We start from the raw sequence: 16,436 nt of genomic DNA, 5'->3' as shown, positions 1-16,436 counted from the left end.
GCAGAAAGGCGAGCCCATCGTCTCCGTGCCTCAGGTTTTACTGGAGAGAAAGACGCAAAGGGGTGAAAGGGGGGGGGGGGGGGGGGAGAGAGCTACATCAGCTGGACCGCAAGTCTCCCGCAGGTCAAGCCTCACCCATTTCCTCCCCATCTTCACCCGCTCCCTCCCATCGTGCTCTCCCCACTCTCTTTCCACTTCCCGCCCCACTCCTCCTGACACTACCTATCAGTCACCCAGCGACACCGGGGACTACATTCCTCCCTCCAGTCCTCCAGATGAAACGGAACAATAATTATGGGGGTAGAGTGGCTCTAGCCGCCAAACTGGGGCCGCTCAGATCACAACAACACATTGTCCAACCTGATTAAGTAGCCATTTGTGGCGTCCTCGCTGTAGTTAAGCAGTCCTCATCCTCTTGCCTGAAACTTGACCTCCCAGCAAGATATATTGACATGTCCTCCTATTTGAGGTCGGTCAGAAATGTGGGGGGGGAGACATTCCATTTCTTTACAGGAAGCCCGGGCTAATGCATCCGATTCGCCCTCAGAATATACAGGCTCATGAGTGACTCACCAATTCCCCAAGGTTATACCCTCACATGTTGAACATTTGCTTATTTCCATTCACAATTGGATAAATGAGCCCAAGAAGAAAAGGACATAGTGACGCAAAAACACTGACTACTATGAAGAGTCTCTTTTGGTTGTGCCTAACACACACTCCATGAGAGCTCCATGTAAAAACCCTGAGAGGGAATTGCATTATGGGGAGTACAATTCCATCTCTGGACTGGAACAGCTTGAGAGCAGGCACACTGCCTTGGTCTCCAGGCCGCGCTTCCACAGAACCTGTCATCCAAACCAATTACAAGCTGCAGCCAGAGTGACATTCACAAAAAATGTTCTATCTTGTCTTTTAAATGAAGTTTTCCCCTTGTTACTCATGCCTTGCATTTACATTAGTCTATCACCGGATGTGCAACCACTGTAGAAGAGGGACTTGGAGTGCAGCACTGGAGAACACAAAACACACGCATGTACAGCTCATGTTTGCTAAAGCAGAACAGCATTATTGATCAACAGTATTGATCTATAATAGAAGCTATCTGTAATTCTTTCAAAGGGCATATTATTCTTTGATAAAACACAGCATATACGTCTAGAGTGCGGCATTATGATTCATGAAATATTACGCGTTAATCGTGAATTAGTAACAAATCTGAGTTGCAGTGCGTTGCCATGCCGTTACCTTTGATATTTAATGGAGTCAAGCTGAACAGGAACAAAGGGAGTCAGGGGTAATACAAGAGAACAAACATGGTGCGCTCCAAATTAAGAGCTAATAATAAAAAGTTAATTAAATTCTTTTTCTTTTTTTTTATATGAATGATCTTTTCTGTATAAATTAGTTAAAGTTTAATTAGGGGTAAATGGTAAAGGGAGACAGAATGATGCTAACTTTCAGCACAGACACATTGCATCATAATTCAGCGAACCCTAATCACAGGCCTGCCCTCGCATTGTTGCTGATCATTATACAGACTTCCTGCAAAAATAATTAGGAGTAAAGGAGGGCAATGATGGCGAACTACTGCTTATCCTGTAATGATTAAAGGCAGACCTGGGCACCTCTGAGAATGTTGAAAGATAACTCCATCTCTCACATACGGGTTCCTTCGAGTTTACAGCAGATAAAGAGAGAAGAAAGCATCGGCATCACTCGTATGATAATGCTGCACAGCATATATGCTGTCTTTGAAGCCAAGAGTAAATGGCATCAAATCTAAACAAGCAAGGACTTGTATAAGGTGGCATTAACAAGCTCTTACATTTTTCAGACCGCAAACAGGCCATTGACGCTATTTGCCAGAGGTAAACAGAGCATCGGCCGCTGGGATCTGCCAGCATCACTTTTTTTTATTTATTTCTGTATTCATTTCAAAAGAGATCCAAGAAGACTGGGGCTAATGTTTGACACACCGCTCACACTCCTCGGCATTGTGGTTTCTCCTCCACGCAGGAGTTAAAGACGTTCGACCCCATTAACATCTAATAAGAAGAGTGTGCGCACAGTTGCACATGGAGTTTTAATCCAAATCTGTTTGGTCACCATGTATGACAGCTGTGCCGGGACGCTGCTACCTCAACAGCAGGCCTGTGTCAAATGTGTAGCTCACTTGATAATCAGCAACTGCGCCTCAGTGCCTGCATTAACCTTTCTTATCATATGGGTGAGTTTTCTTTTCCGACGTGGCTTTGATATCGGCACCGTAGACGTCCCTCGGAAGTCAGCCCAGCTTCTTCTCTCTTTTTTTTATCAGAATACAGTATCTGCGCCGTGGAATTTTAAGTGAAGGTTCTGCTTTCTTTCTGCAGAAAACACCTGCATCTTATCAAAGTTTATCGTCGGGGTCGTATCCTGGCTTTTCACGGGGCTGGGGAAGTCCTTTGAGAGGCTTTGATACCCTTTGGCCCTCTGAAATCTTACAAAGTCTGAGTAGATGCTTGGCAAACACACGAGGGGCGACTTGCACAGTGTACACAAACCCCCCTGTCCATGTGCGCTCACACGACATTCTCCATTTCTTTTTTAAACTGAATGTAGGATGCCTTTGAACTGTGTTCTCTAATGTGGGTCAGAGATCTATCGTATGCATATTCTAATAGCCTTTTCATCTGCAATTGCAGAGTTAAGATTCCCCCGGTACACTCTTAATTTCATCTACTTCTCTCGCAGTTATTTATTTAATATTTCCACATTAATGCCTTCTCAAACATGGCAAAAGTGAAGAGTTCAGAAAAAAAAAAGGAGAAACTTTCCTCCCCCTTGTCTGCATGATGGTCTGTCCGTCCTAATGACTCCATTTTAAAGACGGAGCGCTGACCGGTAGCGGGGAGAGGAAGCGAGGGATTGAGAGTGGGGAGGGTGAAGAGGAGAAGAGAGGCTTGCGCTCGCTGCAGCACTCTCCCTCGCTCTCAACTCCCAGTCAGCCTCTCCGTGTGTGTGCTTTGAAAGAGAATAGGATTCAGCCCTTTGAAAGCCGAGGCTGCTCACCGGGGCCTTTTGTGGAAAATAACATTTCAACTGAAAGCCAATTACTCCTAACATTATTTTGGTTATTAAAAGTACCTCTCTCTGTTGCCCCCCCATCATCCCTCAACCACAACCCCCCACCCCACCCACTCAACCCCCTCACCCCCCTGCATCGTTCTGTTTCAGACGGAGAATTATTCCATTGACTCCAGTTACGTGAATAGCAGAGCCCACCTCATTAAAAGGTATGTGTTGATTAGGGATGTGTTGCCAGCACCTTGTTACCATTGTTATCTGTGATTATTTTATCTAATGAGTGCACAGCTACCGTTTCAGCAGTTTGCGTGTGTTCCTGCATGTTTCCCATTCGGTATAATTGCAATGGGAGATAGTAGGAATAATAGGTAATAGTAGACATTTGTTGAAACGGGACACAAACTCCCACATTTCAGATTATTAGATTACACACAGCAGCGGAATCAGCAAGTAATGATTTTAATATTTACAGATAACCTTATTACTCTCCCGTAATTTGCTTCATTAGCAACACATGCGGCTTGAATTGCATCAGTTTAAGGCTTAAAACAATCACTCAATGATTAAATTATATGCAAGAGAACTCTCAAGTGCTTTTCTTCCCCTGTTTTTTTTCCAAAACAACAATGATGATGATGTTGTTGTTTTTTCCTTGGGTGAAAAGTGAAGAATTAATGTTTTCACTGCATATTGTACTATAACTTAAAGCACAATATTAGATAGGGTTGCAGGAATGTGGGGGGGTTTGTAAAAAAATTCCCTCTAGCCACGGTTTTGTAACCAGGCTCACTTAGAAAACTACAATTCAGCCTTTCTACCTGCAGCTATGGAACATTCCATTCTTTCTTTTGTTTGAGGCCGTCCCGGCCTTTTGAAAACCCATTATGGCAATTTCCCCCCCCCAAAAGATTCCCGGCATTAATGTAAACAAAGAGCATTCAAGTGTGGGCCTCTGCAGCACACTACAAAGAAATCCCCTCAGGAGCCAGTGAGCCTATGGTCTGGGACAGGTGCAATTACAATGATAGCATCAGAGAGCAAGCATTACCTGCAGTCCTCTCTCCCGGGCTGGAGAATGCGAGGCTTTGGGGTCCGGGAATGCAGCTACCTTGTACTGTCCTTCACTCCCTCTACCTTTCTTCTTGTTTGCACAAAATTGTTTACCGTTCCGTCTCCTTTCTAACCTTCCTTTCTTCCCACTTCGTGATCTCATCCATATAGGTTTCCTCCCCTGCAAGAACACATGTTCATATATTCACCCCCATTTAGTGTTGTTTGTAAAGCGGAATTTGTTCCAGTGGGATGGAAATCAAATGAAGGGAAATCATGCTGTTACTGTGCAGCTGTTGATTGTGCCCCCCCCCCAACCGTCTTTATTGACTGTGAGCCCCAAACAAGACAGATGCTCAGTTTGTATGCCTCCAGTGTTTCCTGCATCCATCTTCCTTCCAGGAATTCCTGATTACTGCAGTATTTGTTTGATTGTAGTGAGTGGAAGCCTCCTGTTTGTTCAATGCTATGTCCTTGAAGTCAGTGCATCCATCCAAAATGCCCCCTGTCTGGGACAAACCATAGCAGCCTTGCTATCTGAGAAGTAAAAACAAATAAAAAAAAAAGCACTTTATCCAAAAAGGCTCTAAACCATTTTGAACTTCCTTTTTATTTCATGGTTACTGTAAGCGCAGCAGCTGGAGAGAGGCTTTGGTCTTTGCAAAAGCATACTATTTAACTAAGGCTTGCAACAACAACAGCCCAAAAAAAACCCCCTTATTTATCCGTTTTGAATTCATGGAAATACTCCACGTAAAAGAGCAAAGAATTCATAGAGAGGACAGGAAAAGGACAGGGAGAGGAAAGACAGACAGCTCGTCGCAAAGCATCAGAGACACAGGGACGAAGGAGAGCATGTGAAAGAAAGGTGATGTGACAGTTAATCAACATATCCCTCTTCTCCCTCCTGGCCCCCATGTAGCACATCGACATTCAAGGACCTGGAGGGGAACAGTCTGAAGGACAGCGGCCACGAGGAGAGCGACCAGACCGACAGCGAACACGACGTCCAGAGAGGACACTATGTTGACACGGCTGTCAATGACGTGCTGAACATGACTGTCCCCCCCAATGTTTGCCAGCTGCCCGACCAAGGTAAGGAAACCTGTTGCTTGGACGTGAATGTCAGTGTGTGTGTGTGTGTGTGTGTGTGTGTGTGTGTGTGTGTGTGTGTGGAGGGTTGCAACATCCCTCGGAGTGTGTTTCGTCTCAAGATAAGATGTGTATTCCTGTGTGCGCCCGGGTCTGTTTTTATGCCACAAGAGCATCTTTTAAGGTGCATTATGCCGAGTGTGAGCTTCAGATCTGCAAGTATGAATAACATCACTTTTTTTTTTTTTTGTCTTTGATGTCCTGCTAGAGCAACTAATGCGAGGGATCTCTGACAGCTAAGGCTACCCTTTGATACAGGCTTAGGCAACATTATTGACTGATAGTAGCCATGTCTGCCGACTTCAGATGTGCTTGAATGGCGGCAATTAGGCTCACAAAGGTAGAAGGTGGAAATCTACATAGCTCCATGTGCCCTCATACATTATTCAGCGGGAGCGTTTAGCAGGGAATTAATGTTGATGTTTCATTTCTGACTTAGCGTTTAAAAAGAAATCCACTTGGTTGGCAGAAGTCAGTGTAAGGGTCATGTTCGTTCTTAACTACTGCCAGTCAGACTGAAGCAGGGAGTAAAGGAAGGCCGAGAGAGAGAGGAGAAAGCTGTCTGGAGCACGCGAGGTTGCTTTATGCACCTGCGGGTATTTACTCGAGCTCAAAGGCAACACGGCGTGCACAGGTGTAACAGCTCAGCACTCGGCATGTATGAAAAATTGCAGACATTTTAGAAAGACTTACATTTGGCCATTTTATTCGGAGTGGGGTGGAAACGCCGGGCATTTTATTTTGAAAGCACACTCCCGAGGACAGCACTCACCGATATCACTCGCACTATCTGAACTTTACGTTTGCGTTGTGCTGCAATGTGGGGGAACGTGTGCCAAATTTCGTTTTTCTTGCCTCACTTACCGTCAACATCACTTTGGTTGCTTTTTCTTTCTTTTTTTTTTTTTTTTATCTTTACGAACGCTGCCCCAGTCAGGCTGTCTACTCTCTCACTACTCCACTCTCTTCCTCCTCGGCTCATATGGGAAAGACATTTTAATGAGCAGGAGATAACCAAAAGGAATCCTAGTTTGTGGAAATGCATAAAGGGATGAAGATTATGGGATTTTTGGAAAATTATGTATCTATTTTTAATCATCTGACTGAAGTGTGTGGGTTCGGTTGGAGGAGCTGTAATAGACGTGTAGGCTCTTCCTTGTCTGGTCCCTGGCACATTTAACTAACCAGATGCTTCACTTGGAGCAATTTGGCTGTTGATGTTGTTTGACTGGGTAATAATAACATTAGGCTTCCTACACTTTATTTAATCTGGGACGGAGTCAAACAAATGGCTCTGCCTTCGAGGCCGGTTGCCTATATGTTGTGCTGAGCTGAGACGTAGATGATGTATGTAGGGCCAGGAAGTTTGGTGACCATCAGCATCAACTCTGTACAGCACATTTCCTCGGGGACGTCAAATGATAATGAACAATGAAAAGTGAATTTGCTCCCCCCCCCCCCACCCTTCCCAAAAAAAAACAAAACTTAAAAAAATACTTCAGAAATTCATGCTGACAGCTTTTCTAGTAGTGGGATCTCATTATCGGAGACAATTATAAATGATGTACACGAGGAATATTACAAGTGGTGAGAGCTCTCTGAGGCAGTTCTTTTTTCATTAACACCACCAATGATTGTATCTGTTTCAGCAAAATGGATGCATGCCTCCTGAATGTATAATGCAGCGCCACACTGCTGGTAAGCACAACAAGAGGCTATTTCACAGTGCTGTCCATTCTTTTGACCAGAACAAATAGATGATACCCCAGAATCTGTTTGGAATTACAATTAGATGGTTTGTTATTGGCTTTCTTCCCCCCCCCCCCCTTTTTTTTTATAGCGGCTACAGGCTCACTTTGTCCAGCAGTTTCTCTCAGTAAAGAAATGGCTTTCCTGGAAGCTTCCAACCCCCCTTTGTTTTGAAAGTCAGTCAGCAGCACTGGTCACACCAGAGAGTAATGAGAGGCTGTTCATAATTATTAAATGAATTGACCAAAGATCCTTACACGTGCAGAAATGTAATGACATAGTAAATGAAATCGTCCCTATTACCATCTCAACGGTCTAATTACGCAGTTAAAGGGCATGCTGGGCTGACGGAGATGGGCAGATTCAGCATGACGCACAATTGAATCTGTCTCTCCTGTTGTATGAGGATTTTACATCATCAGATTTTTTTTTGTGTGTGGCGCTCCTCGGGGGAACACTAGCTTCCTCTTTTCCCCTCCTTCATTTTCATCCGTGCAAACTCACTTGAGGACGAAGGCAGAAATAGAACAGTTGAGCTTTGTATAATACGAGAGCCGCAATGTGGTTGCACTCATGTGATGATGCGGTTTCACTTTGAGCTCGCCTGTCTTAATTGACGACAAAAAAAAAAAAAAATGGACACTGTCTGCTCGTGCTATTGACAGTATGGAGGGAATTGTCAGAAAACAAACAGGCATGTTCACTAAACACCCTGCTGCTTAGCTGTCTTCTGGGACTAACGGTTGTGTAGTGCGCCTCTCCTGCCAGCTAAAGCAGAAAACAAGTTGAGAAACTGCAATTGCCAAAGGACAACAACGCACACAAGCCGAGGATAGAAGAGCCGTGTTTGTTTTGTGTGTTTTTATTGTTCTATTTTCTTGTGTTAAGTGCTGACAACAAAAGGAGGCTGGAAGGGGGAGAAGCAGGAAGGGTTAAACTCTCGGGCTTTTACAGTGCAAATGTTTACTGTTCCCAGAGCCATGTAAAGGTGTTGTTTGCCCAGCAGACACGCCGTTACCTCTACACAAAGACCCCATCATGTTGTTTCTTTCATGTGGGAATCCAGTTGTATGATGAGATTCTGCTGCTAACTAGCCCAGCTCTGAATCGCATGGGCATTTTCCTCCCTTTTATTAAACTGTAGGAGTTGGTTCCCCCCCCCCCCCTATAGTTCAACCACAGTTATTCATTATTCCTGGACCAGCCACCACCAAGGTAACGTTCAGCAAGCGAAGAGCTTGTGAAGAAATTTCAGCCTTAAATCTGAGCGAATGCCTCTTTTGTTGAATCCCTGCCAAAAGTTTAAAGTGCTCTTTTTGAAAAACCTGACCCTGAATCATCTTCACCCACTGGATTAGATTAGGAGGTATCTGAAGAACAAATTACATAAAATCTCTTGAAATCTGTAAAGGAAGGGCTATCTTTAACATGTAATGGCTGTGGCATATCTGCCAATAGAATAATAATGGATGATATCGCTGTAAACTCAGAAGAAGAGCTATATAAAATGAATTTGTCTTTATCTTTATAGGCATGTCTGTGAAGTTAGGGGGATTTGGTTGAATGTGTGACATGCTAGCTTTGGCTCTGTAGAACCATTAGTGTCAAGGGAGAAGCGAAGGGAACAGACTCCGAGGGGGCTGGTGACAAAGAGAGCTAAATCTATTTTTTTTTTCTCCCGACTTCCTTGATTGTCACAGCTCACACTTTAATTCCTTCCGGATATGGATGAGCCATGGCTTTGAAGGATTAAGATTCGTGTATTGTTAAATCGCTCGAGTTATCTCCACGGGAGGGGAAAGGGGAGTGCAATGTAGCTTCACGTTCAGTGCAGAGGGGTTGTGGTCGTGGTTTTGGAATTATTTCCAGGTCAGTGTATAAGTTTTCTTCAAAAAAACGAGACTTATTGGACTCAAAGGGATCCAAGACTGCTCAATTAACCAGAGCCCGGGAACAGGCCTCTTTTATTTCTGACATTCCTCAGCCTCCACCTCTGGAGAATATCTCTCATCTATCTGTTGGCTCCCTATGGGTGTGTGCCTGAAGCTGGAGCCCAGGAATGGAAGCCCCCTACGTAGGCCGCAGACTTCTCCATATTCCCTTCTTCCATCAGCGGATCCACAGGGTTTCACTGTTCCTAATTGATTTCAGCCCCCCACCCCCACCCCTCATCTCTCTCTCCTTCTCCCTCCATATGTCTTTCTGTCTTCCTCTTCTTTTTCCATCTACTGACTGCAAACATCTCCGAACCCCATCTCCCAACTTTGTGCCAGTCAGGCAGTTCCCTTCCCCTGTTGAATTAAAGAAAGAGTAAAGGCACCTCACATGTTTCTGCTGCAAACTTGCCCCAAATTCAACACGGAAACATTTCTAGTTTGCAGTTCTCTGATCTACTAACGAAAAAATGCTGACAGGTGTCAGAATCAGGAAGGCAACAGGAACAGGGCTGTGCTGACAACACGAGAGGGGGAGAGAGAGTCTGCATGAGGGAGACAGAGATGGAGAGATGAGCTGAGAGTCTAGTAAGCAGTCTTAGCGAGAGAAAATAAAAAGAGGGAAGGAGGAAACAATCTCTCTGACAGGTAGGAGTGATTTCCCCCCCACCCCTCATTCCCTCACTCCAAGATAACTGTGACTGTGCCGAAGGATTTGACTGATTCTCAAGCAACATTTGATTGAATTAAGCACCACAACTCTCCTTGTGATTCAGGCTGACAACAACATGTGTTGGGTTATGATATTTTTTGATTAGATTAACATAAAACCTCTATACAGGGACCATCCATTTTGATTTGGATTTGCCTAATCTAATGTGTAACCCATGGTGGAGGTAAAATGGCTGACAGTGACAAAGAGCTCAGTGCAATACAAGCATTAAGGAAGATAGAGTGCACACACGTCGCATGCTCAAACACACCAGAGACTGCTCGCTCGCAGGTGTAGCGAAGTCTGTAATGAACCGCCGAAGATGCAGATTTAGCCTCTCAGATGTGGAAGCTTGAGGAAGTACTGTAGAAGGAAATAAAATGTAATTTCAAGCGGGTGCCATCTGTGCTCAACTCTGTGACTCAGTGAGATCTTTCGCTCTGTCTTATCGAAATTACTCTTAATATAATAAAAAGAAACAACCAATATTGATTTTGCCCCTGTAAAATAAGCCTCTATCATTTAGAGGAGCGATGTGGTTTTCTCTATCTTTGTTTTTCCATATCTCACTGAGCAGAGCGAGCCAATAAAACAGTTTGGACATCAGCGGGAATCAGGGTCGCTATCCATCTGTGGTGGAGCCCCAAATGAGAGAAGAAAAAATGAATTCTGAATTGCTTTTTATTACTAATACTATTTTAAAACTATTATTTTGTAATATTAAGACTTCTTTAACCAAACACTACATTAGTACATTTAGTACTACAAGTACGTAGCCTCGAATATAAGCCCCCTTTTCTGGGATTCTGGGGCCCAGGGAAGAAAAAGTAGTTCTCTGTTGCTTATTGATTACCATTGAAGCAGAGTGCTAATAGCTGACTAGAAACTTTGGCAAATGTAATAAATAACTTGAGTTAATATCAGTTACGCCCCTGCAGTCATTAGGGAACATTGCAAAGACTATTCAGGTGTTTGGGGAATAATCTGCAACGTATTGCTGCATAGCTTATTTTTAAACTGTTTCTGTTTGAGTGTGTGAACACAGTGATTGGTGGGAGAATTGGCTGTGGTGCGATGGGCAGCATCTAAAATCTTGCAGAGGACACCTAATTGGTCAGGCCCGATAACTACACTTCTTTTATGTGTGTTGGAAATTAAAATAATTGGCTTCTAGTATTTGTTTTTTTAGCACTTGCATAAGTAAACCAACAGCTTTTTTTAAAACAAAATTCATATGTGAGCCCATCCCTTCAGTTCTTTAGTTAATTCCACAAGGGAATGAGTTAAGAGATGTGAGGAAGCGCTTAAACAAACTTGAGATGTTTTGATTCTGTTAAGTTTTTGCAAGCGTCGCCTCTAGCTCGCGCTTCCTTAACTGCACACACTAACAGTCACGAGCAAAGGAAGCATGCTGAAGGTCTTCTTTCCCAGACTAAAAACGTATAGTTATGTTCTAATACTGTGATGGCATCCCCTGAACCCTCATTCTGCCAAAGCTCTCCTGGATGTACCCAGTGTATTTAATCAGCTCAAGGGGGGACTGCTTATCTCTCTGCACTTGTCACGGATAGCGTATTGAACATATCAGAGAGAGAAATGGGAATAGTTCATTATTTTCTAGGGCTCACAATGAGCCTGATGTATCTCATTGCAGACCCTCCACTGACAGCTCATTTTCTAGACAATCCTGGCATTCAGTTCACAACACGGCAGGGCGAGAGAGAGAGAGAGAGAGAGAGAGAGAGAGAGAGACGGAGAGAGAGAGGAAACAGAGACGGAGAGAAAATAGGGCTCCGGATCTCCATTGCTTATTCATGATGCCGTGGCATGCTAGGTGTGTTAATAATCTCTGCAGAAACCAAGTGAATCACAGTTGTTTGTTGAACACCTAGCCAAGCTGGGCCCCAATTGACAGCAGATGGGAAAACAGGGGGATCAGGATGATCCCAGACAGAGGGAGGGAGATTAAGAACAGGTAATGTTCTGAAGTTGATGGGGGCCGAGTGTGTATTAAAGCGAGAGGAGAAAGTACCTGAATTTTAAATCTTGTCTGAGTGTGTGTACATACTATATGGTGTGTGCGTGTGTGTGTGTCTTTAAAGGTTAATCAGAGAAGGAGGGGGGGCAAGAGAGAGAGCGAGGGAGGAAGATAAAGAGATGGCACAAGCCAGAAATACTACTGGTGGGGAGGAACGGAGTGAAATTCAAGTAGGAGAGCTGTAGCATTTTCTCCACTCTCCTCGCCTTTTGTGGCTGCGATTGATTCTCGTTCTCCTCTGAGGAACCGAGGCGGCAGCCATTTTTCCTGACCGCACCGCCGTGTGTTTAATTCTTTGAGGTCACTGCGTGGGCCCGACCTCTTCTTCACTGCAAGTAATAAGACTGCAGCCCCGTCTGTACCTCGGCGAGGATCTGGTACCTCCAGTCTGACGTGGACTCGCTGCCATGGATTGTAATCTATACACAATTTGCATTACAGTGATAATCTTATCTCCGTGTGATGCAAATATAGCCTAATGAGAGGTTAAGAAAGCCTCCTCCCCCTTGGTGTTCATTATTTTACATCCTCACCACCCACAGACAGCGAGTGCGTGTGCAGAGGCTGTCTCACGCACACCCGTATTGTGACAGTGAAAACTCCGGCAAATAATTTTCCTTTCAGGGATGCAGATACATTCGCATTTTCTTCTTTAAGAAAAATACAGCAGGTTCTAAGCATTTTTTCCCACCAGATTGGAGATGTGTGATGACCACGTGGTTGTTTATGATGCTCCACCTCAGCTCCGTAGCCAGGGGTGTGTGTGTGTCTCCTCCTGCGTCAGTATCTTGTTCTCCGAGCACCTTTTCTGCCAAGCTTCACCGCTGTTTGTAATTCAGCCGACGATGGTAGTGTCATATGCAAACTTCAAAACAGAGTTCTCTTCGGGGGTTGCAGTTGTGGGTGTACAGTGAGAACAGGAGGGGGCTGAGCACGCAGCCCTGGGGGGCTCCGGTGATCAACACTAGAGTGGAGGAGGTGTGGCTGCCTGTTCGAGCCGCCTGGGGTCTGTTTGTGAGGAAGTCTAATAACCAGTTGCAGAGCGATGTACTCAAGTTTACCAATCAGTTTCATGGGGGAGATAGTGTTGAATCCTGAGCTGAAATCAACAAACATTCGGTTGTAGGTGTTATTATTTTCAAGATGTCTGAGAGCTGAGGCGACGGAGACGGCATCCTCTGTGGATCCGTTGACTCCATGCAAGCTGGTTATTTTCTCAAAGCACTTCATCAGAATGGGGACACGTGTCACAGGGCGGCCGTCTTTCAGACTGGACACTGCAGACTTTTTCAGTCCAGGGATGTTGGGGGGCTGTCTCGAGGCAGGTGGGAACGCTCTCCTGTGACAGTGATATGTTGAAAATGTCAGTGATCGGATATTCACTCTCATATTCACTCTCATCTGGGTTTTTTCCCCTCACATCGGTTGTGGATTCTGACAGTGGCCCATCCTCTAGAGGCGGGGCGGACTTGACAGCTGACTCTTTGTTGAGGAGATCAAAGCGAGCATAAAAGTTGCTCATCTCATCTGGCAACATGGCCTCACGCACGATGGGGGCGCTCCTGCTTTGTAGCCGGTGACATTGTGGATCGACTGCCACATATCTTTAGTGTTGTTGGTGTTGAGGTCTCTTCTCCAGTCTCTCCTAATGTTTTCGCTTTGCATCCTTGATACCAGCTGTCAGTCTTGCCTTGGCGATGCTTCATGCTTCCATCAGGCAGCTTTTCTTTTTTCACTCTCCGTTCATCCAGGCTTTCAGGTTTGCTGAATGATTTCATCTCTGTTTTCTATGATGAACACATTTGCTAATATATGATGTCACTGTTGGTATAATTCTCCAATGGTTGATGATTTTCTCCAGGATGGCACATGTCCAGGGATGTTATAATGAAGCCAGGTGAATTACATTCATACACATCTTATTAGTGATATAATGACCCTACATGACCCAATATGGTATCTTTTAACCAGCACGCGTCTAGACATCCTCATATGATGGAGTTTTAATGGAAATAGTTCAGTGGAAAGGCTTTCTGCCGCTAATGGCTGCTGGTCAACTGAAAAAAAAGATTTCTATAGCGCTGGAACTGAGGAATGTGTCTCCAACTGATTCATCCTTGTTGTGTGTCCACCACAACCGTAATGACCTAAGGGCAGAAAATAGCAGATATTAAAACTCCAGATCCGATCCAGGTTCTGTGGTGACAACTGGAGTTCTGGAGAGAGAGAGAGTTCCTAGTAAACATGCCTTGTTGCCGCAATGATCTGACGATAGACTGATACCATGTGGAGTAAACAACCCTATGAAGACATACTATACACACAGACTGATTCAAAGGAGCCTCAGTGTGTGGCTGGAGGTGGGCAGAATAGTCGCAGAGTGACTGCCAAAGCAGGGCTTGTATTACAGGGATCCCAGGATATCAGACACCAGGCGGCCTGTGCTCCCTCCAGGCAGGGCAGGGTCTGGCAGCTGGCCCGTAGCCCAGATAGCTATAATCAGCTCCATTACCTGTAGCACTGACTCCCATTTATGAGCCCCTATAGTGGAACCACAGCTATATTGCACCGGATTGAGAAACGCTGTGGAATTTAGCAAAAGTACAGATAGCATGTAGTCGCACATACACCTGCTGCAGGCACGTGTTGTACACGCCGGAGCGCATCAGTAGCTATGAGTCACACAAACGTAATGCCTGGAGATTTTCTGGGCATTATGTGTCTCGGCACACGTTATTTGTTTTATCTTCTCCCTCTGTGAAAAGAGAGATTAAGAATATACTCTGCTCTGTTTAAGGGGAAAATCAGCTGTCTTCTGACAAGTGCATTGTAGCCTGCAGTTTTCTGTCCAGAATACAAAGAGACATTTATCACTGCAGCTGGGGTAACGGAGGAAGAGAGAGAGAGGGAGGGGGAGGGGAGGGGGTCTCCCCTGTGCTGCAGCAATGCATTTCTTTTTTTAACCCCTATTACTTCCTTTCAGTGGGAAAAACACTATACCTCCATCCTCTTTAATCCATTTGAGATTTCTCATTGTTTCCCTGATGCCTTTGTCATGTCCTGTTTTTGTTTTTTTTTAATCTCAGTTCTCATCACCTCGTTTCTCCAGAGAACATTATAACTCAGATAGAATATGCAGCGGGAATATGTAAAGTTATGTCGTCCCCCTCAGTTGTGGCAACAAAAGGTTACTACCTCAGGCGCACTTCTATAATATTTCCATATTTTCTCCTCCTCATGTATATTCAGTGAGAATGATTTATTCTATAACACTTCATAGCGGTTGAAATGCAGAAACCCTCTCCCGGAGACCCTGCCTATGCTGGGAAACATAGCATGGCAGAATGTGCTCTCTGGATTTGTACTCAGCGGAAGTTAAACAGAGGTTAAAGAGAAGTCGTCCAAACCATGTCTATCATCACTATCTTTCATTCACCAATTAGTGTCAGTGATCCCTCTCTGTCCCCCAGATGACCTTGCAGGGATGAGCTCACTATGTTGTAATTCAACATTTGGAGTAGGTTTCAATAGTGCGAGGCACGTTTTGGCTGCCAGTGACCCAGATTATAAACTATTGATGAGCAGGTGAAGGCACAGTTACAAGACAGGAGGGACCTGCTGAGGTGTGTTTGTAGACCCCGGGAGCCTCCCCCAACCTTTTCTCAGCCGCCGATCGCTGCAAGGCTTTGCTTTGGATTTTGTCTTTCAACATGTCTTCATATTCAAAAACCTCCTAGTCTTTTAGACCCCTGTGCTCCGTTCATTCCTGATTCAGTGGATTAGCATGCACGCTAGTACCTCATATTGAGGAAACAGCCATTGCTACAGCACTTAACTGGGCTTTTTTTTAGTTGTATCAAGGTCAAAATTGTAATGTGCATAACCCGAACACCACAATGAGTTAACCAGTCAATCTGAATTGCTGTGCTATTCCCACACTTAGAATTATGCCCTTTTTGACTCTTGCTCATGTGTGAGAAAGGTCAAGAGCTGAACAGGATGCAGAGTGGTGTTGTGGCGTAGCTGGGGGTAGTGGATAATCAAATTAAAGTAAGTTCATCAACGTTAACATTATTCACAACGGCCCTCCAAATTCGTATTGTTCTGCTAAGATGTTTCCTTGAGGCGAATTATAATACCGCATTAGTATGTTATGTATAATCAGGTTAGTGCGAGCTCTGTTAAAACTACAGTAAATACTTGATTTGCCTGTTTGCAATATAACGTTAGCAGATGCATCTTTCCAGGTAAATGTGACTTTTTCAAACCCCGTTGTCTCCCTCCTTCTTAAAGGGGAGGATAAAAGGTAATGGGAGAGGTCGGCTGTTAAGTTTAATGGCAGACAGGAAAGTCTCAGAATGGCTCTTTTTAATGATGTGCCTGCTCTCATGCAGTCCTCGTTAAAGATGGGGCCAGGATGCATGCAGAGGACAGGGGGGGAGCCGTGGCCACACACTGATTTACCACCCCAACATCTGTAAGGTTTGCAGTGGGGCTCCTTTGTGTGTTCTTCAGCACATCGGAGGAACCCTGCGCTCATTCTATATTCAGCTCACATTAGCATCAGAAAATAAATAAAGCAAGCAATCAGGCCGTGACCTCTTATATCCACAGTGCTTCCAGCCCCGCGCCCTCCCTCCTCTCCTCCTCTGCCTCCTCTGCTGCACTCTACATAGGTTTAACTAGCTTGGATTTGCAACTAAATGTCAAGCTTGGTGTTTGGCTTTACCAC

At 44.7% G+C, this 16,436-nt stretch overlaps 1 protein-coding gene across 7 annotated transcripts in view; it reads left to right on the top strand.

Annotated features, from left to right (window-relative positions):
* The window catches only part of pcdh19 (protocadherin 19), a 54,047-nt gene that overhangs the window by 25,743 nt on the left and 11,868 nt on the right, over positions 1–16,436 (top strand). For 4 of the 7 annotated variants that reach the window (XM_084010088.1, XM_084010090.1, XM_084010084.1 and 1 more), the window contains exons 3-4: positions 3,220–3,279; positions 5,031–5,214. In XM_084010088.1, coding sequence (XP_083866214.1) covers positions 3,220–3,279; positions 5,031–5,214 — 244 coding nt within the window. The remainder of the gene's footprint in view (positions 1–3,219; positions 3,280–5,030; positions 5,215–16,436) is intronic. The other 3 variants (XM_084010089.1, XM_084010087.1, XM_084010085.1) reach the window with 1 other exon arrangement.

This window comes from Eutrigla gurnardus (assembly GCF_963514095.1).
Source record: "Eutrigla gurnardus genome assembly, chromosome: 5".
In the NCBI taxonomy this organism is placed as follows: Eukaryota; Metazoa; Chordata; class Actinopteri; order Perciformes; family Triglidae; genus Eutrigla; species Eutrigla gurnardus.
Note: the sequence above shows the minus strand (reverse complement) of the source record. Positions and strands in the feature narration are given on the sequence as shown.